Source organism: Copadichromis virginalis, linkage group LG12 (assembly GCF_057382275.1).
Source record: "Copadichromis virginalis isolate Kocher_CV1m ecotype Utaka linkage group LG12, C_Virginalis_male_GT1.1, whole genome shotgun sequence".
NCBI lineage: Eukaryota > Metazoa > Chordata > Actinopteri > Cichliformes > Cichlidae > Copadichromis > Copadichromis virginalis.
Genome location: NC_140629.1, coordinates 8,443,321 through 8,466,393, shown reverse-complemented (window position 1 = coordinate 8,466,393; position 23,073 = coordinate 8,443,321). Strand labels below are relative to the sequence as shown.

Below are 23,073 nucleotides of genomic sequence, written 5' to 3'. Positions count from 1 at the left end.
CTTTAGCTTTATTCTCCATATTCTTATGTTTTCTTTTGTACATAGTCTGTAGTAGCTATTTAAGCTAGTTTTAAGCATGTTATGACTTTATTTCTTACCTTCAGTTTGGAAGCTAACAGGAAAAAAACCTAGTCACATAGGCCTGAAGACCAGCTAGCAACCCCATGGTGACCTCCAGAAAAAAATACTCACTTAAACAATCTCTAGGTCCCTATTACTGAGTCTTTAGCTGTCGATTTCACATCGACTGCCAGACGTCTTGAGCAACCACATGCAATCGTTTCGGGAAATATTCCTTGTGCTAAAAGCTGTTGGTTAACAGGGTATCGCCAGCCAGTGTCACTGGAACAGTAATAGCTAGGGATTCAACAAGAATCATGACCATAATCATAAGCATACAAGAAATGAGAAGGTTTGAATGTGGTGATGAGGGAAAATCATCATAGTGAAAAAAGACCAAACATTTTAAAAAATGAAAACTAAGAAGTTCAAAAATAAACAGAAAAGTAAAATCAGCTTTAATGGATAAACCTGACTTTGTGTAGCTACTTTGTTAGTTTTGGGTATCTAAATTATGTCTCTGTGGACTCTCATTTATTAAATGGTTAAAAAAAAGGCCTGTATTTGTATAGCGCTTTACTTAGTCTCTATGGACCCCAAAGCGCTTTACACTACATTCAGTCATCCACCCATTCACACACACATTCACACACTGGCTACACTGTAGCCGCAGCTGCCCTAGAGCGCACTGACTGAGGCGAGGCTGCCGGACACTGGCGCCACCGGGCCCTCCGACCACCACATTTGACATTAACATTAGTGGATTGCTTGAGTCATTTCATTTCATTGAGTGATTTCATTACATTTCACTACACTGGTTATTTACACAATGTAGAGCCAAAATGTAAGCATAGGAAGCTTTTTTTTCTGTGAAGCTGGATGTAGTAATAAATTTAAAGCCATTTCAAGTATGCTAATCTGAAGCTTAAGTGAGTGATTCAGTCAGATCCTTGCTTGCTTTACATGTCTGCATCATAATTCATTGTCTAGAGAGGGGAGACCGTATGAAGGACCGCTTCAGAATGAGTGCATATGCCATATGCATCTGGTGCCATTTTTGGCAATGATGTAAAGTCTCTGAAGGCTCTTTGAATAAAAAAGCACCACATGAAGACAGTTTTGAAACACAATGGGAGGCCATTTACGTCTGTGAGTCAGAAAGCTCACCTTGACATCTTTACCCAGGGTGGCACTGACAAGTCTTACTGACGTGAATGCTTATGACATTATAGCTAAAGAGAGGCTGTAAATTTTAATATGTGAATTTTAATTGAATTTTGCCTTGTTCAAACAGATATGTAAAGATAGTTACCTTATGATTTAGAAATGATTATTACCTTTAACATGCATTTTCATTCAGGGATTTAGCAAGCTATTATGCTCAAAAAATCGAGAACTGACGCCAGACATAATAAGCAGAGGAAATATTTCATGTGTTTACGTCTATATTCACCAAAATATGATGGTATCTTGCACTATAAAGTACTTTGAGGCAACTGTTGCTGTGATTTGGCGCTATATACAGGGTGGGCCATTTATATGGCCCACCCTGTATTTTCTGGATACACTGTGCTTTTTCAGCATTCAAAGATTGATGACACCGTGTCAGAGCACTGGCTATGAATTTCAGAAGGATCAGGCCTTAACTTAACAGAAAAGTTAGCAATAGTTCTTTTCCTATTACAGCTACATCCACTTCTGTCGTGCCTAGGCTGCTCTCTAGGGCTGGGTATCATCACTGATTTCTATAATCCATTCGATTCTGGTTTTCAAAGTCCCGATTCAATTCAACTTAGCCTCAGACAGTCAGAAATATTATAATTCTGATCATTTATCAGTACTGACTTCTTCAGAATTGTGAACATCACAGCAGATGCCTTTGTGTGAAAGTAACTGAGAATAAAACACAGAAAAACATGAAGGAGATTTTCCTGGTCTGGCTTTTTATAGCAGATAACCTTAAAAATATTCTACAATGTTCTGCATATAAAGTTTAAATTTCTTCAGTATTGAATAACAGAAAAAATAGGCTTTCTTGTCTGAGGTCATTTAAGTGAAAAAAAGAAAAGAAAAAGACAGCAGCCACAGCGCTGTAAACAACGGTAGACTGGTGGGTAATAAGCGAATGAATAATACAGAAAACAGAGATTGGAGACGGGAAGCTGTTCTTGAAGTACAGAGAGAGATACAGTGGGGCAAAAAAGTATTTAGTCAGCCACCGATTGTGCAAGTTCCCCCACCTAAAATGATGACAGAGGTCAGTAATTTGCACCAGAGGTACACTTCAACTGTGAGAGACAGAATGTGAAAAAAAAATCCATGAATCCACATGGTAGGATTTGTAAAGAATTTATTCGTAAATCAGGGTGGAAAATAAGTATTTGGTCAATAACAAAAATACAACTCAATACTTTGTAACATAACCTTTGTTGGCAATAACAGAGGTCAAACGTTTACTATAGGTCTTTACCAGGTTTGCACACACAGTAGCTGGTATTTTGGCCCATTCCTCCATGCAGATCTTCTCGAGAGCAGTGATGTTTTGGGGCTGTCGCCGAGCAACACGGACTTTCAACTCCCGCCACAGATTTTCTATGGGGTTGAGGTCTGGAGACTGGCTAGGCCACTCCAGGACTTTCAAATGCTTCTTACGGAGCCACTCCTTTGTTGCCCGGGCGGTGTGTTTTGGATCATTGTCATGTTGGAAGACCCAGCCTCGTTTCATCTTCAAAGTTCTCACTGATGGAAGGAGGTTTTGGGTCAAAATCTCACAATACATGGCCCCATTCATTCTGTCCTTAACACGGATCAGTCGTCCTGTCCCCTTGGCAGAAAAACAGCCCCATAGCATGATGTTTCCACCCCCATGCTTCACAGTAGGTATGGTGTTCTTGGGATGCAACTCAGTATTCTTCTTCCTCCAAACACGACGAGTTGAGTTTATACCAAAAAGTTCTACTTTGGTTTCATCTGACCACATGACATTCTCCCAATCCTCTGCTGTATCATCCATGTGCTCTCTGGCAAACTTCAGACGGGCCTGGACATGCACTGGCTTCAGCAGCGGAACACGTCTGGCACTGCGGGATTTGATTCCCTGCCGTTGTAGTGTGTTACTGATGGTGACCTTTGTTACTTTGGTCCCAGCTGTCTGCTGGTCATTCACCAGGTCCCCCCGTGTGGTTCTGGGATCTTTGCTCACCGTTCTCATGATCATTTTGACCCCACGGGATGAGATCTTGCGTGGAGCCCCAGATCGAGGGAGATTATCAGTGGTCTTGTATGTCTTCCATTTTCTGATGATTGCTCCCACAGTTGATTTTTTCACACCAAGCTGCTTGCCTATTGTAGATTCACTCTTCCCAGTCTGGTGCAGGTCTACAATACTTTTCCTGGTGTCCTTCGAAAGCTCTTTGGTCTTGGCCATGGCGGAGTTTTGAGTCTGACTGTTTGAGGCTGTGGACAGGTGTCTTTTATACAGATGATGAGTTCAAACAGGTGCCATTCATACAGGTAACGAGTGGGGGACAGAAAAGCTTCTTACAGAAGACGTTACAGGTCTGTGAGAGCCAGAGATTTTCCTTGTTTGAGGTGACCAAATACTTATTTTCCACCCTACTTTACGAATAAATTCTTTACAAATCCTACCATGTGAATTCATGGATTTTTTTTTCACATTCTGTCTCTCACAGTTGAAGTGTACCTCTGGTGCAAATTACTGACCTCTGTCATCATTTTAAGTGGGGGAACTTGCACAATCGGTGGCTGACTAAATACTTTTTTTGCCCCACTGTAGAGCGAGAGCTAGCTGTGCATGAAGTCGTGGAAGCAAAACAGCAAAATTCATGACGACATTGATCAAATGTGAAGCGCAGTTTGCTGCTTCTTTTGCTGTTGGCTCGGTAAATTTTGGTTGGATAGAGACAAAACCTGCAGCTCAGAATCAGCGCAAAAAGACGTAAACACAGCGCGGACCGGACGCATCAGGATCGCTAAGCTCCGACTGTGTGTCCGTCTACAGGCCGTCGGGTGAGAAAGCCGAGAAAGACAAAGTTGCGTCTGTCCGTTCTGTCTTTACGTCTTTGTGTGGAATCCGTGTACCTGCTCTCATTTGCTGTTTGGTTGTTGTTGAAATGGTTTTGTGAGCTTTAATCTGAGAATCTGGCGTTTCTGGCAAAACAGTTATATTTAAAAGTCGATTCAGGATTTAATGAATTGATATCGCTTTATTCAAGCTACTCACCTCCCACTTCCACCTGCACTTTCAACTGGACCACGGTCAATCAGAGAGGTCCCGCCCCTGACTATCTCTGATTGGTTTAGTCCACGATAGGGGCAAAATGTGTGTCTGTTGTTGACCACAGGGAAGGTTGCAGATTTTTTTTTTTTTTGCTATCCGAACAGTTGGTCGCACAGGTGCAACCAAAAATTTTTTTTTAGTCGCACCACTGAAAAATTTGGTCGCATTTGCGACCAAATTGGTCGCACTCTAGAGCCTTGTACTGGGTGTGTTGCTAAGGCAAGCAAACAAACTATCTCGCTCTCTGTGATGCTATATGGCCACAGCCATAGCTGGACTGGCCATCGGGCATACCGGGCATTTGCCCGGTGGGCCGTTGGCAATTTTTTGTTTTTATGGGCCGATGGATTTTTTTTTTTCAGGGTATATATAATGAAAGGTGTTGGATTGGCCAATTAGTCATGATCGACTCTGGGCTGGACCAATTACAGCCGAGGAGGCCGGATGCACCCTCCCGCTTGTTTAACAATCACGTGATTTTCGCGCATTGCATGCCGGGAACTCGTGGCAAAACAATCCAACGACCGCATCAAATGCAAGCATTTGCAGCACCGCAAAACGTTCATTCTCCGGTTTCAATGCCTTCTTGTTTTTTCTTTGCCGCACAAAAAAGGAATGTACAAAACAAAAGGAGAACAATGCCGGTCCGTACAAAGACAGACTCGACGAAAAGACAAAGAAAAGATACGAGGAAAAAATCAAAGGAGTGAAAGGGTCAGACCCTTACGAGCACACAGAGTGGACCAAAGACGTTAGCGTGCTGCCCAACTTTCACCACGCTCAGATTTATAATTATATGGTTCTTGGAGTGAGTGCATACACTCATGAAGTTTAGTAACTTCAGGTCACTGCAACAAGCCCAGGTACAGTTTACCGACGGATGGGTACAGGACCTTGAAATGCACCGTGTAGAACGAAAGACCATCGTACAAACAAAGGTAAGTTTACCAGTCTCACAAATCGTCGTCATAAATACACATTCGTTAACCGTTTATTAATATAACCTTTGAGCTCAACCGCAATTAATTAGTAATGGAAATAATTTCTGGTAGCATTACAGAAATGTAGCAGTGACAATAATATTGTATGCTGTAATCGTACTGGACAATTAGTGATACAAAACAACTGTTTTATCCTGTGAATAAAAGCATATGTTTTTGTCAATGTACCATAATAACAGAAGCGAAACGCAATATTGTGTCAGGACAATTCACTATTTATGCACAATAAACAAAGGAGCATAGCGCGACAATTTCTGTTCAGCGCCAGACTTGCTTGTAACCTATATCACCAATTATGTTAAGAAAAATGACGTATTAACTACAACAGAAGACTGACCTCTGTGGAAATGCTTGGAGCAGACTAACCTGTGAGCTGGAGTGTTCTGGGACGTTATATTTGGTCTTTGAATGGCTGCAATCCAGTCGCGTCTTTGTTACTTCGGAAACATGGCTTGAACAATTTCTCTTCAACGACGTAATCCGATAACAACCGATCTCTTTACCCGTCGGCTTCCCGTGGCTGTCATGCGACCGGCTATTGCAGTTAATAATACAACAGCTTCTTGACATTTTTGTGTTTCTTTTTATCGCTGTATAACTGATTTTAATTGAAAGCGTGCGCTAGTACCGCTTGCCACGAGTTCCCAGAATCCTTTGCGGTTCTACCCGTGAATGACGTCACATTTTCAATCTCTATATAATATGCAAGTTAAATTTTATATTTGGGGTAAAATATCAAGTCTTTTCAAGTAAACCGGTTCAAGTCCAATTCAAGTCCCAAGTCATTGGTGTAAAAGTCCAAGTCAAGTCACAAGTCTTAGAACATTTTTTCAAGTCAAGTCTAAAGTCATAAAATTAATGACTCGAGTCTGACTCGAGTCCAAGTCATGTGACTCGAGTCCACACCTCTGCTGTCTACTACAATAAAACCTATTTTAGCCTGTCACTCTGCTGTTGTAAAGCTCAAACCATCAACAAACCAAACCTTTCCCTCAACAAGTGGCACATCTATTAAGTCATTTCTTGGCTTACACTCCGTCTCCACGTGCTCTCTACACTCATGAGAAGTGCCCTCTTCCTTCGTTGGCAAAAGGGTTGACGGATTCAGAATTGTGCACCGCTTTATGGTTATGTGCGGTTGTAAGAGTAGCAGTAACATTAAAGACAAGTGTCTTGCAGCTGACAGAAATGTAATTTTAGTCTGCAGTAGTAGACATCTACTTCGTGTAGAACTAACAGTGTCAAAAGGGTAAAATAAAACTATTTTCCAGAACATTGTACAGCTTGAGCTGCTGCACATACTGATCTCACACACGGAGGTAAAGCATAAGCAACTAGAGCTAATCTTTTAGGATAGTAAGTTACTGGCTTCATTTTTGGGAAAAGTGCTGTTAGTTATTTCACAGTCACCGGCATTTGTGCTGTTCACAGAACCACAAGTCCATCGCTGGACCTCCTCTGCGCTGTCACTTTTGGAGCTTGGCACACTCCCTTCATCCCTCAGTTTCTCATGTTCCAACGCCGCGGATGATTTAAGGCAGAGCACGTCGTACACCTTAGTTATCTTCCTCAACGTCAACGTCGAATCTCTTTCATTTTATTTAAAGTTTTTCTGTTTCAAAACATTAGTCAGTGGTTAAATGTTAAACTTATTTAACTCCCAGCTCCACCCGGAGCCTGTATCCTAGAAGACAAAGTCTTTAAGTTAAAACAAACTTCACATTTGCAACCAACTGTAGCTCATAAGTGTAATAAAGTATTCAGCATCACAGAGACAAGTATCATTGCAGGTTTATTCTAAACTCATTAAACCCCTACTTTTTCCATAATTTGCTCCAAATCATTGTAATCTCAACGTCATTCCACATTGTAATCAGTGACTTTCCTTAAGTTTGTCACTCACCATAAGTTCAATAGTGGTCAGATAATGAGCCCCATGTAACTATTCTGTAACCACTGCACATCTGTTCAATTATCACTTGTCTGTCTGTGCTGAATCCTTTACAAGCGCTCTTAAAGGAAAAACAAACATTAGAACAACAAAAACAAACAACATTATACTGGTGGTCAGGCGTAGGCCATCCAGATTACAGAGGTACTGTAAAAGGTCATAAAGTTAACACTCTGCTGTAAAAAGAAGTAACACTGGTTTTAAACACAGTATGTGTCACACTGTATTCACTTCTCCCCTGTAACATTCACAACATTTTCTCAACAACACAGTGTAATTTCATCACCAACAAATAGCCTGTAACCACAGTTTTCTTCACACAAAAACTCAGTAATCCTGTAGTAGAAAAACATTAAGTTGCGTGTCCTGCTGTAAATCACATGATCAAATCACATGATTAATCCTCTACTGTAGAAAAGAAATGTAAATGTTATCGCTGCGCAGGTGTATACACTCTTTCTCACAGTGAGCTCTGTGAGCAACACAAGGTGGTGAATAACACCCTTGATAAATTCAAAAACCCAGAAAAATTACAACTAAAAAGGTTAAATTTGCAGAGTTCACATAGTCATGTGACCCAGGTTTCCTCCTGTGGTCTCCTATTGCTCCTGCAATAAGAGACACACACAGAGATACATCCACACCTTTGTCACATCAGCGTGGGGGTTAAGTTCACATAGTGGTGTTAAGTCAGTCAATTCTTGTCAGCTTTTGTCAGCTTTTATCAGTCAGTCAGTTCCCCATCTTTTTTATTTTCACTCATCATTAATTCATTAATTCTTTCTTTGCTGATAGCGGAATCTATCGTCGCATTTCGTTTCCACCTTCAGCAAAATGACGACCTTTCGAAAAGAAAAAAATTTATACTGGATTTCCTCGTTGAATCCTTATAGAAAAAGGGACTCGCTTCCTAATTGTCCCAAATAAGTGGCTTTCTCCTGAGCCCATTTTAATTTTGGAGAAACTCACTTTGCAACCGTTCGCAACAACATGTAGTAGTTCTTCCTATTCAATGTTCAGATCTGCTTAGATGACAGAGAAATTAAACAAAACTTTCAGTGCACTATGAAAGTAACAAAATAAAAACAATAAAAGAAAGAAAAGAAAAGACAGGAAAAGAAAGGAAAGGCCTTGTTAAATCATGACACGTGTTCTTCATCTCGGGAGGGGGGGAATCATACCAATCCTAATTCATCAACCAGTTTAATCTCAAACATTCATCCAATCAGCCACACACAACATACAGCATAACCCTGTTGTCTCATCACATAATAAGTTTCTTCTCATGTAACCAAATGTGCGCCATGTTAAAACTTCTTCACACACCAGAAACTCAACAATCAGCTCACTCAGCTCACTCATTCAAGACCCCTCATGAGCATTCTGATTTCTCCCTATGTGGTGCAAACATCTGTGCTCCTATAATATTCAGTCCACTACTCTATGTATCATTTTCATCTTACTAGTGACTTGGACAAGATGACAAACAGAATCTCATGCTTAAGATGCTGTCTGGTCTTCATGAGTTTCATTGTATATATACATGCATGTAGGGTTAGTATGGTTAATGCATTTTCTGTTTGTGTGTGTTTTATGTACCTCTCACATCATGTTTTCATTATTCTCATCACTGTTTAAACAACACACATCTCTGTCTTTCTTTTTTTTTAAACTATCCTTCCTTAAAAACAGAAAGTAGCATTGCAGTTGCTTCAGGCTGAGAAACACCAAACACTCTTCATGTTATCATTCATATTTCATCAACACAACTATTTTATTTCTTTTGTCCACTGGGCAGGTGACCTGCAGAATCATGTCTGCCCCAGCTGGATACCGCTTCACTCACATACTTTCACACCTCTCTGTAACTCACACACACCAGGACGTCAGACACAATCACCTGCTTTTCGCCAAAACAAAAATATGATGCTGATGTTACAAAAGTCTCACACACATGAATCAGGATGCAGAAAAGCTGTTGCCCATATGAGGTGCGAAGAAGAAACTGAACTCACGGATAGCTGCATGCTCGAGATATAATGGCTAAATAAATGTTGGGTCTGTGTTTCCATATGCCCCGCTAGTTTAGAGACTTATTCCTCATGAAGAACACAAGACATAACAGAACATCTTCAACCGGTCTTTAACTCACTAACGAGGGAAGCCTTGGTCAGAACCAGGCGGTGGAGCATAATGCTCATCACCTGCCTCTAGCCCAAATCCTTCACATGGGATGTGCTTGTAATAAAACACTACAGCCTCCCCCCAGAACATTGAGAGGCTGGGGAGGGGGACAAAGGAATGCCTTGATCACAGAGTTTGAAACAATGTAGAGGTGGTAAGCATAAAAATGACAACATTTAACAATTCACTTTAACAGCAGCTGTGTACCAGTTTCATGATAAATTAAAGAACATTTAAGGAAAGACAGGTGGTGCATGAAGGCAGGATTTCATTAAAAGATATATTTGTAACATCAACTCCTGACTCTTGCAAACCAAAGGAGGTAACTTAAGCTGTGAAACAGGACCTATTATACATTATCTTGTTTCCTGTTAAATGTATGTATAAACTGGGAGAAACAAGTTGTTTCAGCTGCTGTTGCCTTCTTATCTGGCCATTCGTCTCCAGGCTCTAACACCAACGAGGCATTTTCACCCAGGGAGCTATTTCCTCTTTTTCAGACCAGTCTCTGTAAACTTTGGGATGATTTTGTGGAAAAGTCACAGTAGGTCAGCAGTTTCTGAAATATTCAGACCAGCTCGTCAGGCACCAACAACCATGCAGAGTCTAGAGTTATTTAAGTCACCTTTCTTCCCCAATCTGATGCTCAGTTTGAACTTCAGCAGGTTGACAGTTATAGCCATTACTTTGGCTGATGAGAAGTGGGCGATTGCATCTCTATGTCTGTACTCCTCAATCTCTGGTCCTCTACTAGAGGCCTGGGAGTTTGAGGCTACTGAGCAGCATCTTAGGTGTTCCTTGAGCTGCACTCTTATGGACTCTTATAACCTTTTTTTTTTTAAGGGAAATTATTTTAATTCACCAACAGTAGTAATGGGTTCACTTCAAGCCTCACTCTGGAACAATGCACAAATTGAGCACTACTTTGTCTGTTGATACAAATAAAGCTTTCGAGTCCATTCCAAGAACAGAGCTGCCAGCTTCAAACTCTTTAGGCAAGGACAGCACAAAGAATTGGTCTGAATAAGTGCATCCAAAAGGTACACTTATGTGACTCTGCACCCGCATGCCAGAGTCTAGGACTAAGTCAGATTACAAAATCCAGTTCTTTCACTTTTTGATCCAACAGGTACCAGGGCAGGTTAGTTATGCAGCATAAGATGAAGTTCTTGCTCCAAATCCTACTTCAAAGTGCAAGTTTCTGGAGTATTGACTGCTGTTGACTCTATGTATTATTCTAGGGCAGGGGTGTCAAACTCAAATACACAGTGGGCCAAAACTGGAACAAAGTCGTGGGCTAACATTAATATTTATTGAAAAAAAAAATCTTCCTCCAGATATAAGAATGAATATTTTCTTATGGACTCAAATACGTTTTGCTGGAAACCTGAATATGGAACAAGCAAAGCTTAATACTAAACAATATATATATTAGCTGTATAATACCAGTAGGCCAGCTCTAATAGTAATTTGGTATGGCTTTGCGGGCCAAATGTAATTAGGCTGCGGGCCAAATTTGGCCCGCAGGCCAGAGTTTGACACCTATGTTCTAGGGTCTAACCTACAATATAAAACACCTTGACACGACTGTTGTTGTGTTTTGGCTCTGTATAAATAAAATTGAATTGAACTGAAATTGAATTGTTGACTGATTGATAAAACATATGAGTTCAGCATATGGTATCACATCTTGTGCCTTGTCTTGACTAATTTGTGCTGGAGTGGCTGGGAGTCAGTTAGTCATACTTTAATCCTGGCTGCTCTACAGTTTTTCCATTTACCATGCAATACATGCCAATGTGTCTGCTTTTACAAATGCATTTACTTATTGACTTTATTTGAATAGATAAATATTTTTGTAATAATATAGAATATGTGTTTGTAGGTACTACGTGTGTGTGGTCATCCTCATATATTCATTTCCACTGCTGCTGATGGGTTGTGCTTACCTGGTGGTGGGACTGACACTCTGGGCCAGTGAGATCCCTGGGGACTCCTCTGACCGCTACAAGGAGCAGCTGACTGCCAAACGCAAGGTAACCTGCCTACTGGATTTCACCACTAATGTAATCAGAATATTTTTGTGCTCTGCAGCCCTGAGCAGGATGTGACTGATGTCTCCTCGTGTAATAAAAAAATCATCATAGCATCACACACCTGAATCTGAGTTCTCAGTCCTTTCTTCTATCTTAGACTGTTTTTTTTTTCAGACCACTTTTTGCTAATTTAACCAACTGCAGTCTCTTAATCCACTCTTTTCACCATTAGCTCTTCTTCTTGCTCATTAGGTGTAGAAAACCACGACTCCTCCGCGGTAAATTCTTTTGTCACTTTGGTGAGCCACCGTCTTTAACAGCAAATATGAGATCACTTTCATTTCTCCAAAACCTGCTGAGCTAATTGCATTCTCAATAACTACACCCTCAGGAGTTCTTTGTGGTCAGTGCCAACTTCTGCTAAAGTTTAGCATGCTAGCAGTGCATATGCTAGAGTTGGCATTTTTTAAAATAGAGAGTGATTAATGTGTCAAATTATCATCTGTTTATTCTCTCTTAAATGCCAGTGAGCACTGTCTGTCTTGGCAGCGCTGACCGTGTCTCATGATCTATTATATTTTTATTTTGCCCCAGAAAGATTTCAAAGTAGCTCAGAATTTTCTGCACAAACAGATTTGTTGGCTCTGCTGGCCAATGTCTTGTTAAAATGACATTGGTGAATGCTGAGTTCTCAGTGGAAACAATCGATGCAGTGCAGTTTGTAATCTCATCATTAAGAGATAACAAATGAAGCCGGAAACTGACAATACCTGCTGTAACACTGTTGTGAGTACTGGTTTTCTGAGACACGTTTTACTGGCTCACTCTCTTATTTGGGGAACTGCTCTTGCTAATCATGGGGAGCCTCAATGGGGGTGTCTGTGTGGATTTCCTCTGGGTGTTAGACAGCATATTGAGTTCATCTATGACTCTATAAACTCAAAATTCTCAAAAGTTACTACACTGTGTAAAATATCGATAAAATCAGAATGTGGCGATTTGCTAATCGCAAAAACTCAAATTTAATTCACACTAGAACATATAAAATGTTTTAAATGTGCAAGCTTTCAATGTCATAGGGCAGGGGTCAGCAACCTTTAACACCCAAAGAGCCATTTGGACCCGGTTTCCACGCAAAAGAAAACACTCGGAGCCGCAAATACTTTACTATACTACATCTAAAATGAAGATAACACTGTATATATTGTTTTTTACCTTTATGCTTTGTGTGAACAACTAAGGTGTGTTGCTTATGAAATCCATGAAGTGCTACAGAGAAAATTACATTTTATTTATGTAATTAACACATTTTGAACTCTTAAAGAAATATAACAAAAGGAAAGACACCCAGCTGAACTAAAATGATCCATGTAGCAAACAAAAGCTGTTGTGAGCCGCCACCCTTATATCGCCTTTGGGCTTTTGGAGCCTTGACCTGACTTTTAAAAAATAATTGGAAAAAAAAGCACTATGCTGCTGAAAAATGAAAAATAGATATTTGCAAAATTCTGCCTAAATATGTATTTTACCTGGTTAATGTGTGTGGCGAGGTGTGGTCTGCAACACCGCTGCAGGGGAGGCGGACGCACCTGAGCGGCACCCGCAATCACGCCTCGCTGCCTTAACGTCTGTGCCATCTATGCTGTTGTGTTGGTGTGTGTCGGGCTGTGAGCTGAAAAGCTACAGCCGGCTGTGTGCGTACAGCAACCGTGTGAAAAGTGGTCAGTAAAGAGATGCTGAAAAGCATGTTCATGGAAACATCGTCGGGTCTGCCGTGATATGTTTGCAATGGGACTTCTGCTCCTGAACCTCTGCGCACAGCGTCTGCAAATCGGGGCTGTACGAAGTCACTTTCATCTTTACGCAGGACTGTAAGCTGTCATCTGTGAGGCGTGAGTGGCGTTTGTTTTTAACATAGTTCACGGTGGAGAACAGCTGCTGACATAATGTGGATCCGAAGCTCCATAATTGGCCTACCTGGGGTTGAAAGTCTCGATAAATGCACGGCGTTTCGGCGGGTAAACCGGCTTTCGCGAGTGTGACACTTATTTTGAGCGATGAAAAAAATAATAGAATATAATTTTATTTTTATATTTCAATATCACAATAATCTTCCAATTTAGAACTACAAGTTAAAAATGAACTAACATAAATAAAATACACTTCAGCTAAATGCTTCTAATTTATTTTCCCAAACCACGCAGAGCCGCACTATAAGGACTAAAGAGCTGCATGCGGCTCGGGAGCCGCAGGTTGCCGACCCCTGTCATAGGGACTTATGTACCCTCATACCATCAGAAATATAGGCTTTTGAATAGAGACCACGTCAGATGGTTCCTCTCACAGGCATTTTTCCAAAAATGAATGTTGAATTTTGATTCTTCTGTCCACAGACAAATTTTCTGCTCTATCTTAAATGAGCTTTGGCCCAAAGAACATCTATCAATTGGGAGGTTAATGGAATGATCTCTGGCTCCTCCATTCCTTTGTGTCATTGAACAAGAAAATGAACCCCAAGTTACTCATGATACATTCATCGTGAGTAACCTGGGGTTCCTTTTTAGATGAATGGATGATTTTTGCTGAAATCTTATTTTAATAATAATGACCTTAAGGCTCCTTAAGGATACCAATTTGTAATTGGTCTGACATTAATCTTTGTCTGACTGAGAATCATGTTCACACTGGAGAAATCTACAAAACATAATTGCGTAATCATGTATTCAACAGGTGGTGAAGATGATGATTGTGGTGGTATGTACTTTTGCCATCTGCTGGCTGCCCTACCATGTCTACTTCCTGCTGCACCAGTTCTTCCCCGAAATGTTTGAGGAAACATACATCCAGCAGGTCTACCTTGGTATCATGTGGTTGGCCATGAGCTCTACCATGTACAACCCCATTATCTACTGCTGCTTAAATGACAGGTTAGTTAGCACCTCCAAACCATTATGCATGCAACTACTTCACCAACAGGGCATCTTATTAGTTCCACATATCAAATACTGAGGTTTAGAACTGTCTTTATTTTTCCTGTCATAGGCTCAGCTGTGAGACATTCCTCAAAGATTCTGGTTAAGACTGACATGACAGCATCCATCTTTTGCTTCAAACTTGTGGACAGCAACCTCATAATGCAATTTTCTTATTCAAGTACATTAAAGTCATTGATTTGGATTGAGATGTGGCTGACAAGAGTAGCACACAGTGCGTTCTAAACAGCTTTTGTTTTTTCCATTAATGCCTCGTTAGTCTGCTCTAAGCCATTATCTAGCCCAATTGAGATTGAAAACTTAGAGTTTTAAGCATCACAGAAGGATCACAGCTCCAAGGGATGGAGTTAAAACTCCACGTGCAACTTAACCAAAAAGTTTGAGAAAATAAGGGAAAAAACAATAAGCCCCCCATGACAATGTAGGCTTTGGATTTTTGAAAAGCTCAGGCTACATTATTTTTATATCAAAATTACTTAGTATGGGCAATAAACCTCATCAAAAAACATAGCAAATTTTAAACACCAGACACTCCTTTATAATGGTACACACTTAAGCTAATGTGACTGTCAACAATTTTTAAGTTTATAGCAGTTTTTGCTGGTTAACACTGCCTGGTACTCCTGGCTTCTCTCTTGTTATTTTACTTACATTGACATGTTCGAAATAAGCTATCCTATCTTTTCTATCGATCTAAAATATTTGACTTTGCGAATGAATCATCATTCACAAAGACAGTGGAAGATGCTTCTTTAATGAAGCATCTTCCATTGTCCGCCATTGCTGTAACCTGCTAATTGCCTTTGAGCTTTCAGAGAAATGCGATTTCACACTTGAGTATTTTACCTCCCAAGTCCCAAAAATGAAAATGTGTGGGCTGAGGTGAGGTTTATAGGTTTAATCCTCTAAAAAGAGGATTTCACACCACCTCCTCCCACCACAACTCTTCATATTCATGAAGCAGATGTGAGGAAGCAGTTTAAGAATCTGAATGCTCGGAAAGCTCCCGGCCCAGACGGTGTGTCTCCTGCCACCCTCAGACACTGTGCAAACGAGCTGGCCCCAGTGTTTTCTGGCATTTTCAACTCTTCACTGCAGGCATGTCATGTGCCTGCCTGCTTCAAGTCCTCTACCATAATCCCTGTCCCCAAGAAACCTAGGATCACTGGACTAAATGACTACAGACCCGTGGCTCTGACATCTGTGGTCATGAAGTCATTTGAGCGCCTAGTTCTCTCCCATCTCAAGACCCTCACGGCCCCCCTCCTGGATCCCCTACAGTTTGCATATAGAGCCAACAGGTCTGTAGACGACGCCATTAACATGGCCCTACACTTCATCCTTCAGCATCTGGACTCCCCAGGAACCTACGCCAGGATCCTGTTTGTGGACTTCAGCTCTGCCTTCAACACCATCCTTCCAGACCATCTCCGAGGCAAGCTTTACCAGATGAATGTGCCTGATCCCATCTGCCGGTGGATCACTGACTTCCTGACGGACAGGAAGCAGCATGTGAGGCTGGGAAAGAATGTCTCAGACTCCCGGACCATCAGCACCGGCTCCCCTCAGGGCTGTGTTCTTTCTCCTCTGCTCTTCTCCCTGTACACCAACTGCTGCACCTCCACCCACCAGTCTGTCAAGCTAATCAAGTTTGCAGATGACACCACCGTTATTGGGCTCATCTTGGACGGGGATGAGTCTACCTACAGGAGAGAGGTTGAACGTCTGGTGTCCTGGTGCAGCCACAACAACCTGGTGCTGAATGCCCAGAAGACAGTGGAGATTATTGTGGACTTCAGGAAGCACACAGCCCCACTCCCCCCCATCATCCTGACTGACACCCCCATCACCTCTGTGGACTCATTCCGCTTCCTGGGTACCACCATCACCCAGGACCTGAAGTGGGAGCCCACCATCACCTCCGTCATCAAGAAAGCCCAGCAGAGGATGTACTTCCTGAGGCAGCTGAAGAAATTCAACCTGCCAACACGGACGATGATGCAATTCTACACTGCTATCATCGAGTCCATCCTCACCTCCTCCATCACCGTGTGGTACGCTGGAGCCACTATCAGGGACAAACAGAGACTGCAGCGTGTTGTGCGCTCTGCTGAGAAGGTGATTGGCTGCAGACTCCCATCTCTGCAGGACCTGTACACCTCCAGGACATTGCGGCGTGCAGCTCGGATCTCAGCTGACCCTTCTCACCCTGGACACAGTCTGTTTGACCTGCTCCCCTCAGGCAGGAGGCTCCGGTCCATTCGCACCAGAACCTCTCGCCATAAGAACAGTTTCTTCCCCTCTGCTGCTGGACACATGAACAATAACCATATGACTGTCCCCGCCACTATCACATGACCCTACGCTGTGTCACTGCATCATTCCATGTTTGGCACTGATCACCACCTGCACTCATGTATATATCTTTCTACGTAGCACTTTTAATTCTTATTCTTATTTTTATATTTTTATGACACTATGTTTGCACTGAAGCACCGCAGCAATTTCCTAATGTTGTAAACCTGCTCAACATTTGGCAATAAACCCCTTTCTGATTCTCTGATTCTGATTTAGTCACTGGTGGTTTTTGTCTCCCTGAGCTCATATGCATAACCAATGTGAGTGTTTTTTTATCAGTCTCTTTCTTATCGCTCGCTCTCAGCGACAGACATGTTGCCTTTCCCTTCATTCTTCTCTCTCTGTCTTGGCTTCACATTTGGTTGTGTTTGTCTACTGAAGATGTTTCATGTCAGGCTTTTCTCATCTAAATCGCAAAATACTTCCATCGTGTCTTCTGTCAGTGTTTTGATTTATTTTTAGTCTTTTTTGTAACACCTGCAAATGTGTTAATGAACAGTAACATTTGGACGTTCACTGCGCATGTGTGTTAAACTGTTACAGTTTTACATCTGCTGTTAGCTTCATGCCCGAAGTGCCATTGACAGATGATCTTTTGTTTGTACACACACATGATGTTCTAGTGTCTTTGGCATACAATTGCACCACAGATATAATGTTAATAACTCAGATTTACAGTTTCCTTTACATTTAAAATATCTAGAGCATATGGGTTTCATGGATGGATGTTATTGTTGTACTGTAGTTTACCAGTAAGAAGATGAGGAAAAAATGAACCAGCTGTGTCCTTTAAACCTGCATTAAATGACTTTTTGTTTACTTGGAGGCTGTACAACAAGCTACACAAATTTCATTATAAAGTTGGAATGAGTAATGTGTCACCGTTCTGTTTACACAACCAGAATCCACAGAGAGCTTCATTAGCTTCTATTTAGAGCTGTTTCTCAGTCCATCTGACCAATTTAGGTCTAATATTCACTCTCTAACCAACTCCTGTGTGGAAATATCTCTTTAGCTGCTAAATGCTTCACTGAGTTTTTACTGGGGCTTCACAGAGAGGTAACGTTGAATAGTTACAACACCAGTTTGACTCTGAGTGTCTCAGTTATAACACCACCCTGCTTACTGTGCTGCCACTGCCTGGCACTGTACTCCTGGCTTCATCCACACACAGGGATCAAACAAAACCAGGCCATTTGCAAACAGTTAGCTGAAGATGAAAAAACTCTGCAGAGCTAAACTGGTGATAGTTTTGTATGTTTGTCATCTTCTTTTGTAACTTTCCCAAGTTGTCACTCCTGGTCAGACATTAAAACAAAATAGCAGATAATAGATTTCAGGGTTTTGATTTGTTATTTTTTTCACATTAACATGTTTTAGATTATTAAACAAATTTTAATATTAGGCAGAGATCACCAGAGTAAAGAATGCAGTTTGTAAATGATGATTTTATTTATGAGGGGATGATAGATGTCAATAAGGGAAAGGGGGCTATCCAGGTTTGAACCCAGGGTTCTCTTGGGGTGAAGCAACAGTGTAAACCTCTGAGTCATCGTGCAGCCAAATCACAGGAGAACAGATTTATTTGTGTATTTCCTCCACAGGTTTCGAGCTGGTTTTAAACAAGCATTCCACTGCTGCCCCTGCGTCCCTCAAGGCTCCTATGAAGGCCTCGAACTCAAGTCCACCCGCTATCTTCAGACCCAGACAAGTGTTTACAAGGCCAGCAGGATGGAGACCACCGTGTCTACTATTCTACAGGTTGGGGACGATGTAGAGCAGCCCAAGGTGAAAGTTATAGGAGGCCCAGGGCCTGGCGGGGCTGTGGTTGAGGCCAGACCACACAGCTCCTCCCTGGACCTCACCTCAAATGGTTCATCATCCTGGAGTGTCTCCAAAACAGTATCAGAGATGTCGAGTTTCTACTCCAGTAGCAACCTGGAGGAATAGACTTCAAGTGCAGGCAGCATTTTGCTGGACAGCAGGAAAAGAATGTAAGTTGAGCGATCACGTTGCTGCTTTTGCCTGCGTGTGTTTATGAAAAGTACAGCAGGAATATGTGAGTTTGTCTGCTGGTGAATGTGAGTTTTTAATGAACACATTTCCATTTCCATTTTGCTGGAATGCAATGCTGGGAAATATTGTCCCTGTTCACAGAACTGTAGTTTCACTTAGTTATCCAATTCAGAGCTAATGGTCAGCTGGCATTCGTAGGATTTGTCAGGTGCCAGAATGGCTCGAGCTTCAACAACAAGAGCACATGTCAGTTTCAAAAAGCTAAACTGAAGCCGACGCTAGCGCCTCCATTGCTCACAGCTTCTGCATGTCACCCCAGTCATCTCAGGTTCACACATGCTCGATCACGCAGGCTGTGTGACTTCTCACAGTCTATTTTAGAGTGAAGCTGTCACACGATGCCAATACACTGCTGTAAAAACGGCGGCTTCTCCTTTTAACAGAGGGGTTTTCTCCGAAGAGACAAAGTTTTGAAAAAAGTGAAGGCAACCTGTTTTACACAGGAGTTCTCTAACAGACACTGAAACACAGGCAGATGTGGGATTTTAGTTCAAAGGGTCTCCCACAAGGGGAGATAAAAACTGTAAACAACAAAGGAAAATCTACTCTGAACTTGCCAGCTCTGTCTCACTGAGCAGGACTTCATGAGCAGTTCAACATGCAGAGCAAGCGCCTGTCTGATTGAAGAAGTGCTCAAAAGATCCTCTGCAGGTGTTGCTGAAAAGTTCTGGCAATCAGCATAAACACCAGCAGTGTAGGACTCCCCCGTCATCAGGCTACGCATTGACTTCAGCAGCTGGCAGCACCATTTCTGAAAAACAGAGGCGCTTCAGATGCTAAAGAGGCTGCTGTTTCAAGAGAAGGCAAACATTTAGCTAAAAACCCCACATGCCCAATATGAACCCTTAAATGATGTGAGCCCACCATTAAATCTGTTCAACACAATCTGGAAAAGAAATGATCGAGTGTTCTGCAGAACCAGTACATTATTTTAGTCTGTTTAACATGCTCCTCCTCCATCAGATACATAACGATTCATTGGTGAACTGAAAGACAGGCACTGCTTTCAGAGTGTAAAACATTTTTTAAAAAACTTTTTTGTAGCTGGCACCAACATAAAATGATCTTTTCAAGCAATTGTTCACCTTAAAATCAGATTTATTGGGCTTTCAGTTCTGGACATTCCCTGGGGTAATCCAGCAAACCACTTTAGTTTCACTTTGTCTGTTATGGTCTTTTATTTTCTTGTATTTCTATGTTAGCTTTATCGTTTTCTCCCTACACTGTTTTGGGCTGAATCTGGTACATTATATGGGTAGGCTCCATTGTTAAGATGGGCGAAGTGAACTTTAACTTCCTTTGCATGAGGTGTCACTGGACAGTTGTTTCAAATACTGTTTAAGCTGTCAGTCCAAAATGTAATCCAGCTACAACAGGACACAAGTTAGTATCAGGTTTAAAGTTCTTTGCAGACTTTTTGTCCTTGGATGTGCAGCTTGTTACCTGTGGCTCTTTAATGTGCAGTGATGTGCCTTGCTGCTTTTCATAATGTCTGAAACAAAACAAAAACACACACACACTAAACAAAACCCAGAAAGACATAAAAACAAAATTTTCCTTTTCGATAAAGCATATAGTTAGGGCTCGATCAGGTACATTACGTGGGTTTTGCACATTCAATCACCTTCTCCACTCACTATGTGTTTATACATCTCTCTGCATTTAATTATTAGTTATTATTCATCTCTGGCTCTCTTTGTCGTGTCTTCCCCCCTGACCTCTAATAATCGCGACAGACGGCCACTCTTCCAGGAGACAGATTCTGCTAGAGGTTTCTTCCTGTTAAAAGGTTTTTCCTTTTTCCTTCCAAATAATGGGAAGTTGTCAGGGTTTTCTTTTTTTTCTTTTCTTTTCTTTTGTATTATTGTAGGGTCATTACCTTATAATAAAAAGCGCCTTGAGGGAACTGTTGTTGTGATGTGTCACTATATAAATAAAATTGAAATGAAAAGCCCACAGGGACAAACTGTCATTACCTCCTACAGTAGTAAACACTCAAATGTCTACAAACAACTGCTGTAATAACAAATTGTAGTGAGGTGCAAACCTATGGTGACACTGTTCTCACAGTAGAAAAACTGTAAATACTTTTAACAACTGTAATGAAATTTTAAGATGTTTTCTTGCTGCTATATCTGTGAAAGAGTTCACACTGCAGGATATTTGTATACAGATATTCTGCAGTGTGCTTAACAGCTAAATTCACAACAATTTACATATTTGCTGGATGCAGAGCGAACACACAGCCTCAGATACGCACATCCACAGCACTGCAGAGCTATCGCTTATCAGACAAGAACACACAAAGCAAGAAAGACTGAATCCATTTGAAGTATTTCAGTGATTTTTTTAAAAACTGAAAGTAAGTAAACCGTTATTGGCATTTTTTTTTTTACTTGCTTTGCACTGAGAATCAATTCACTGCTATCACATACTGAACACAGTATGCAGCAGCCCTTGGTTAAATATAGTTCCAAGATGGATATTGTTTTCAGTGTGTGCACACAACACGTGCACACATGACAAGAGAGTGATCACCTGCTGACACCCATCAATGATTTTCGTACAGACGCACATACCGCTCATATGCTCCCCCCTGATTGTTGGTCTATTCTCGGCACACAAGGCCTGTTGTTATAAATTCCAGTGTCAGCTGACATGAAAGTGAGAAGCAGTTGTGAAGCAACATAACTACATTAGATTCAATAAATTCTATCGCAATTTCAGTGCATTGTCTTGTTGACAGTGAACCATACAGCATTTAACATGGACACTGTGCACGAATAACAGAAGGTCACATTCAGTGCGGGGAGGGAAAATGAAAGGCAAATACCAGACGTGTCATCACCCGAGTTAACATTCCAATGTTTCACCGTGGCAATGCAGCTAGTAATAAACGCAACATAGCTAGACAGGTGCATCGGTTGAGTGATAAGACCATCAGAATAATAGCTTTGAGATTTCATATACACATACCGGACAGCCATGTTGAGTGACAGTCTAGTAAATCTACTCAAAAGAAAGAAAATTCAAAGAAGGATAGCTTTCCATTAAATTATCGTGCTTGTCCAGCCACTGGTGAGGTACTCACATTCACACCGACACGCCATTTAGAATCACCAGTTACCCTAACAAGGATAAATTTAGACTGTGGTGGTGGTGATGGGGTTCAACACAGGTGCAGGATGTATTATTCTTATTTTATAAAAGTACAATGGCAGGTGCTGTTGTACCATTCAAAGATGGTGCAATAATACAACCGACCGCCAGCACTGACAGCAGATATGTAACCAAGCAACAGAAACCAGGTGTGACCATATTCTGCACTGAATAGGAGGGTTAGGACGGAAGAAACCCAGGCTGCGGCCGCTAGCACTGCTAGGGTTAGCCAAACTAATCTGAGCCTGTGTGTGCTCAAGTCAAGTCAAAGTACATTTCAGTGACATTTGAAACACGATTTCACATTGTTCCTAAAATACAGACAAAATATTTGTTTGGCCAATTATTAACTTCCTAGATTTAAAATGTGCCCAGTTTCCTGTATTTTAGACTAGGCATCATTTCTCTCATTTAAATAACTGTTTATTTAGTTGCTAGGAACATTTCTACTGCTAACTGCTTCATCGTGCTGCCCAAAGATGGATCATCTCTAATACGTGAAAGAATTCATTATAAAACTTATACATTTACATGTCATTGTTACTCACAGCTTGCCATATACAGTGGCTTGCAAAAGTATTCGGCCCCCTCGAACTTTTCCACATTTTGTCACATTACAGCCACAAACATGAATCAATTTTATTGGAATTCCACGTGAAAGACCAATACAAAGTGGGGTACATGTGAGAAGTGGAACGAAAATCATACATGATTCCAAACATTTTTTACAAATAAATAACTGCAAAGTGGGGTGTGCATAATTATTCTGCCCCCTGAGTCTTTGTAGAACCACCTTTTGCTGCAATTACAGCTGCCAGTCTTTTAGGGTCTGTCTCTACCAGCTTTGCACATCTAGAGACTGAAATTCTTGCCCATTCTTCTTTGCAAAACAGCTCCAGCTCAGTCAGATTAGATGGACAGCGTTTGTGAACAGCAGTTTTCAGATCTTGCCACA

General features: G+C 41.3%; 1 protein-coding gene across 2 annotated transcripts in view; it reads left to right on the top strand.

The window, feature by feature from the left end:
* Window positions 1–22,699, top strand: part of tacr1a (tachykinin receptor 1a) — a 53,699-nt gene extending 31,000 nt beyond the window's left edge. For both annotated transcript variants that reach the window (XM_085474596.1, XM_085474597.1), the window contains 3 exons: window positions 11,382–11,532; window positions 14,263–14,459; window positions 18,488–22,699. In XM_085474596.1, the coding sequence (XP_085330722.1) occupies window positions 11,382–11,532; window positions 14,263–14,459; window positions 18,488–18,833 (694 nt within the window). In that variant the 3' untranslated portion in view covers window positions 18,834–22,699. The remainder of the gene's footprint in view (window positions 1–11,381; window positions 11,533–14,262; window positions 14,460–18,487) is intronic.
* Window positions 22,700–23,073: the final 374 nt, after the last annotated feature.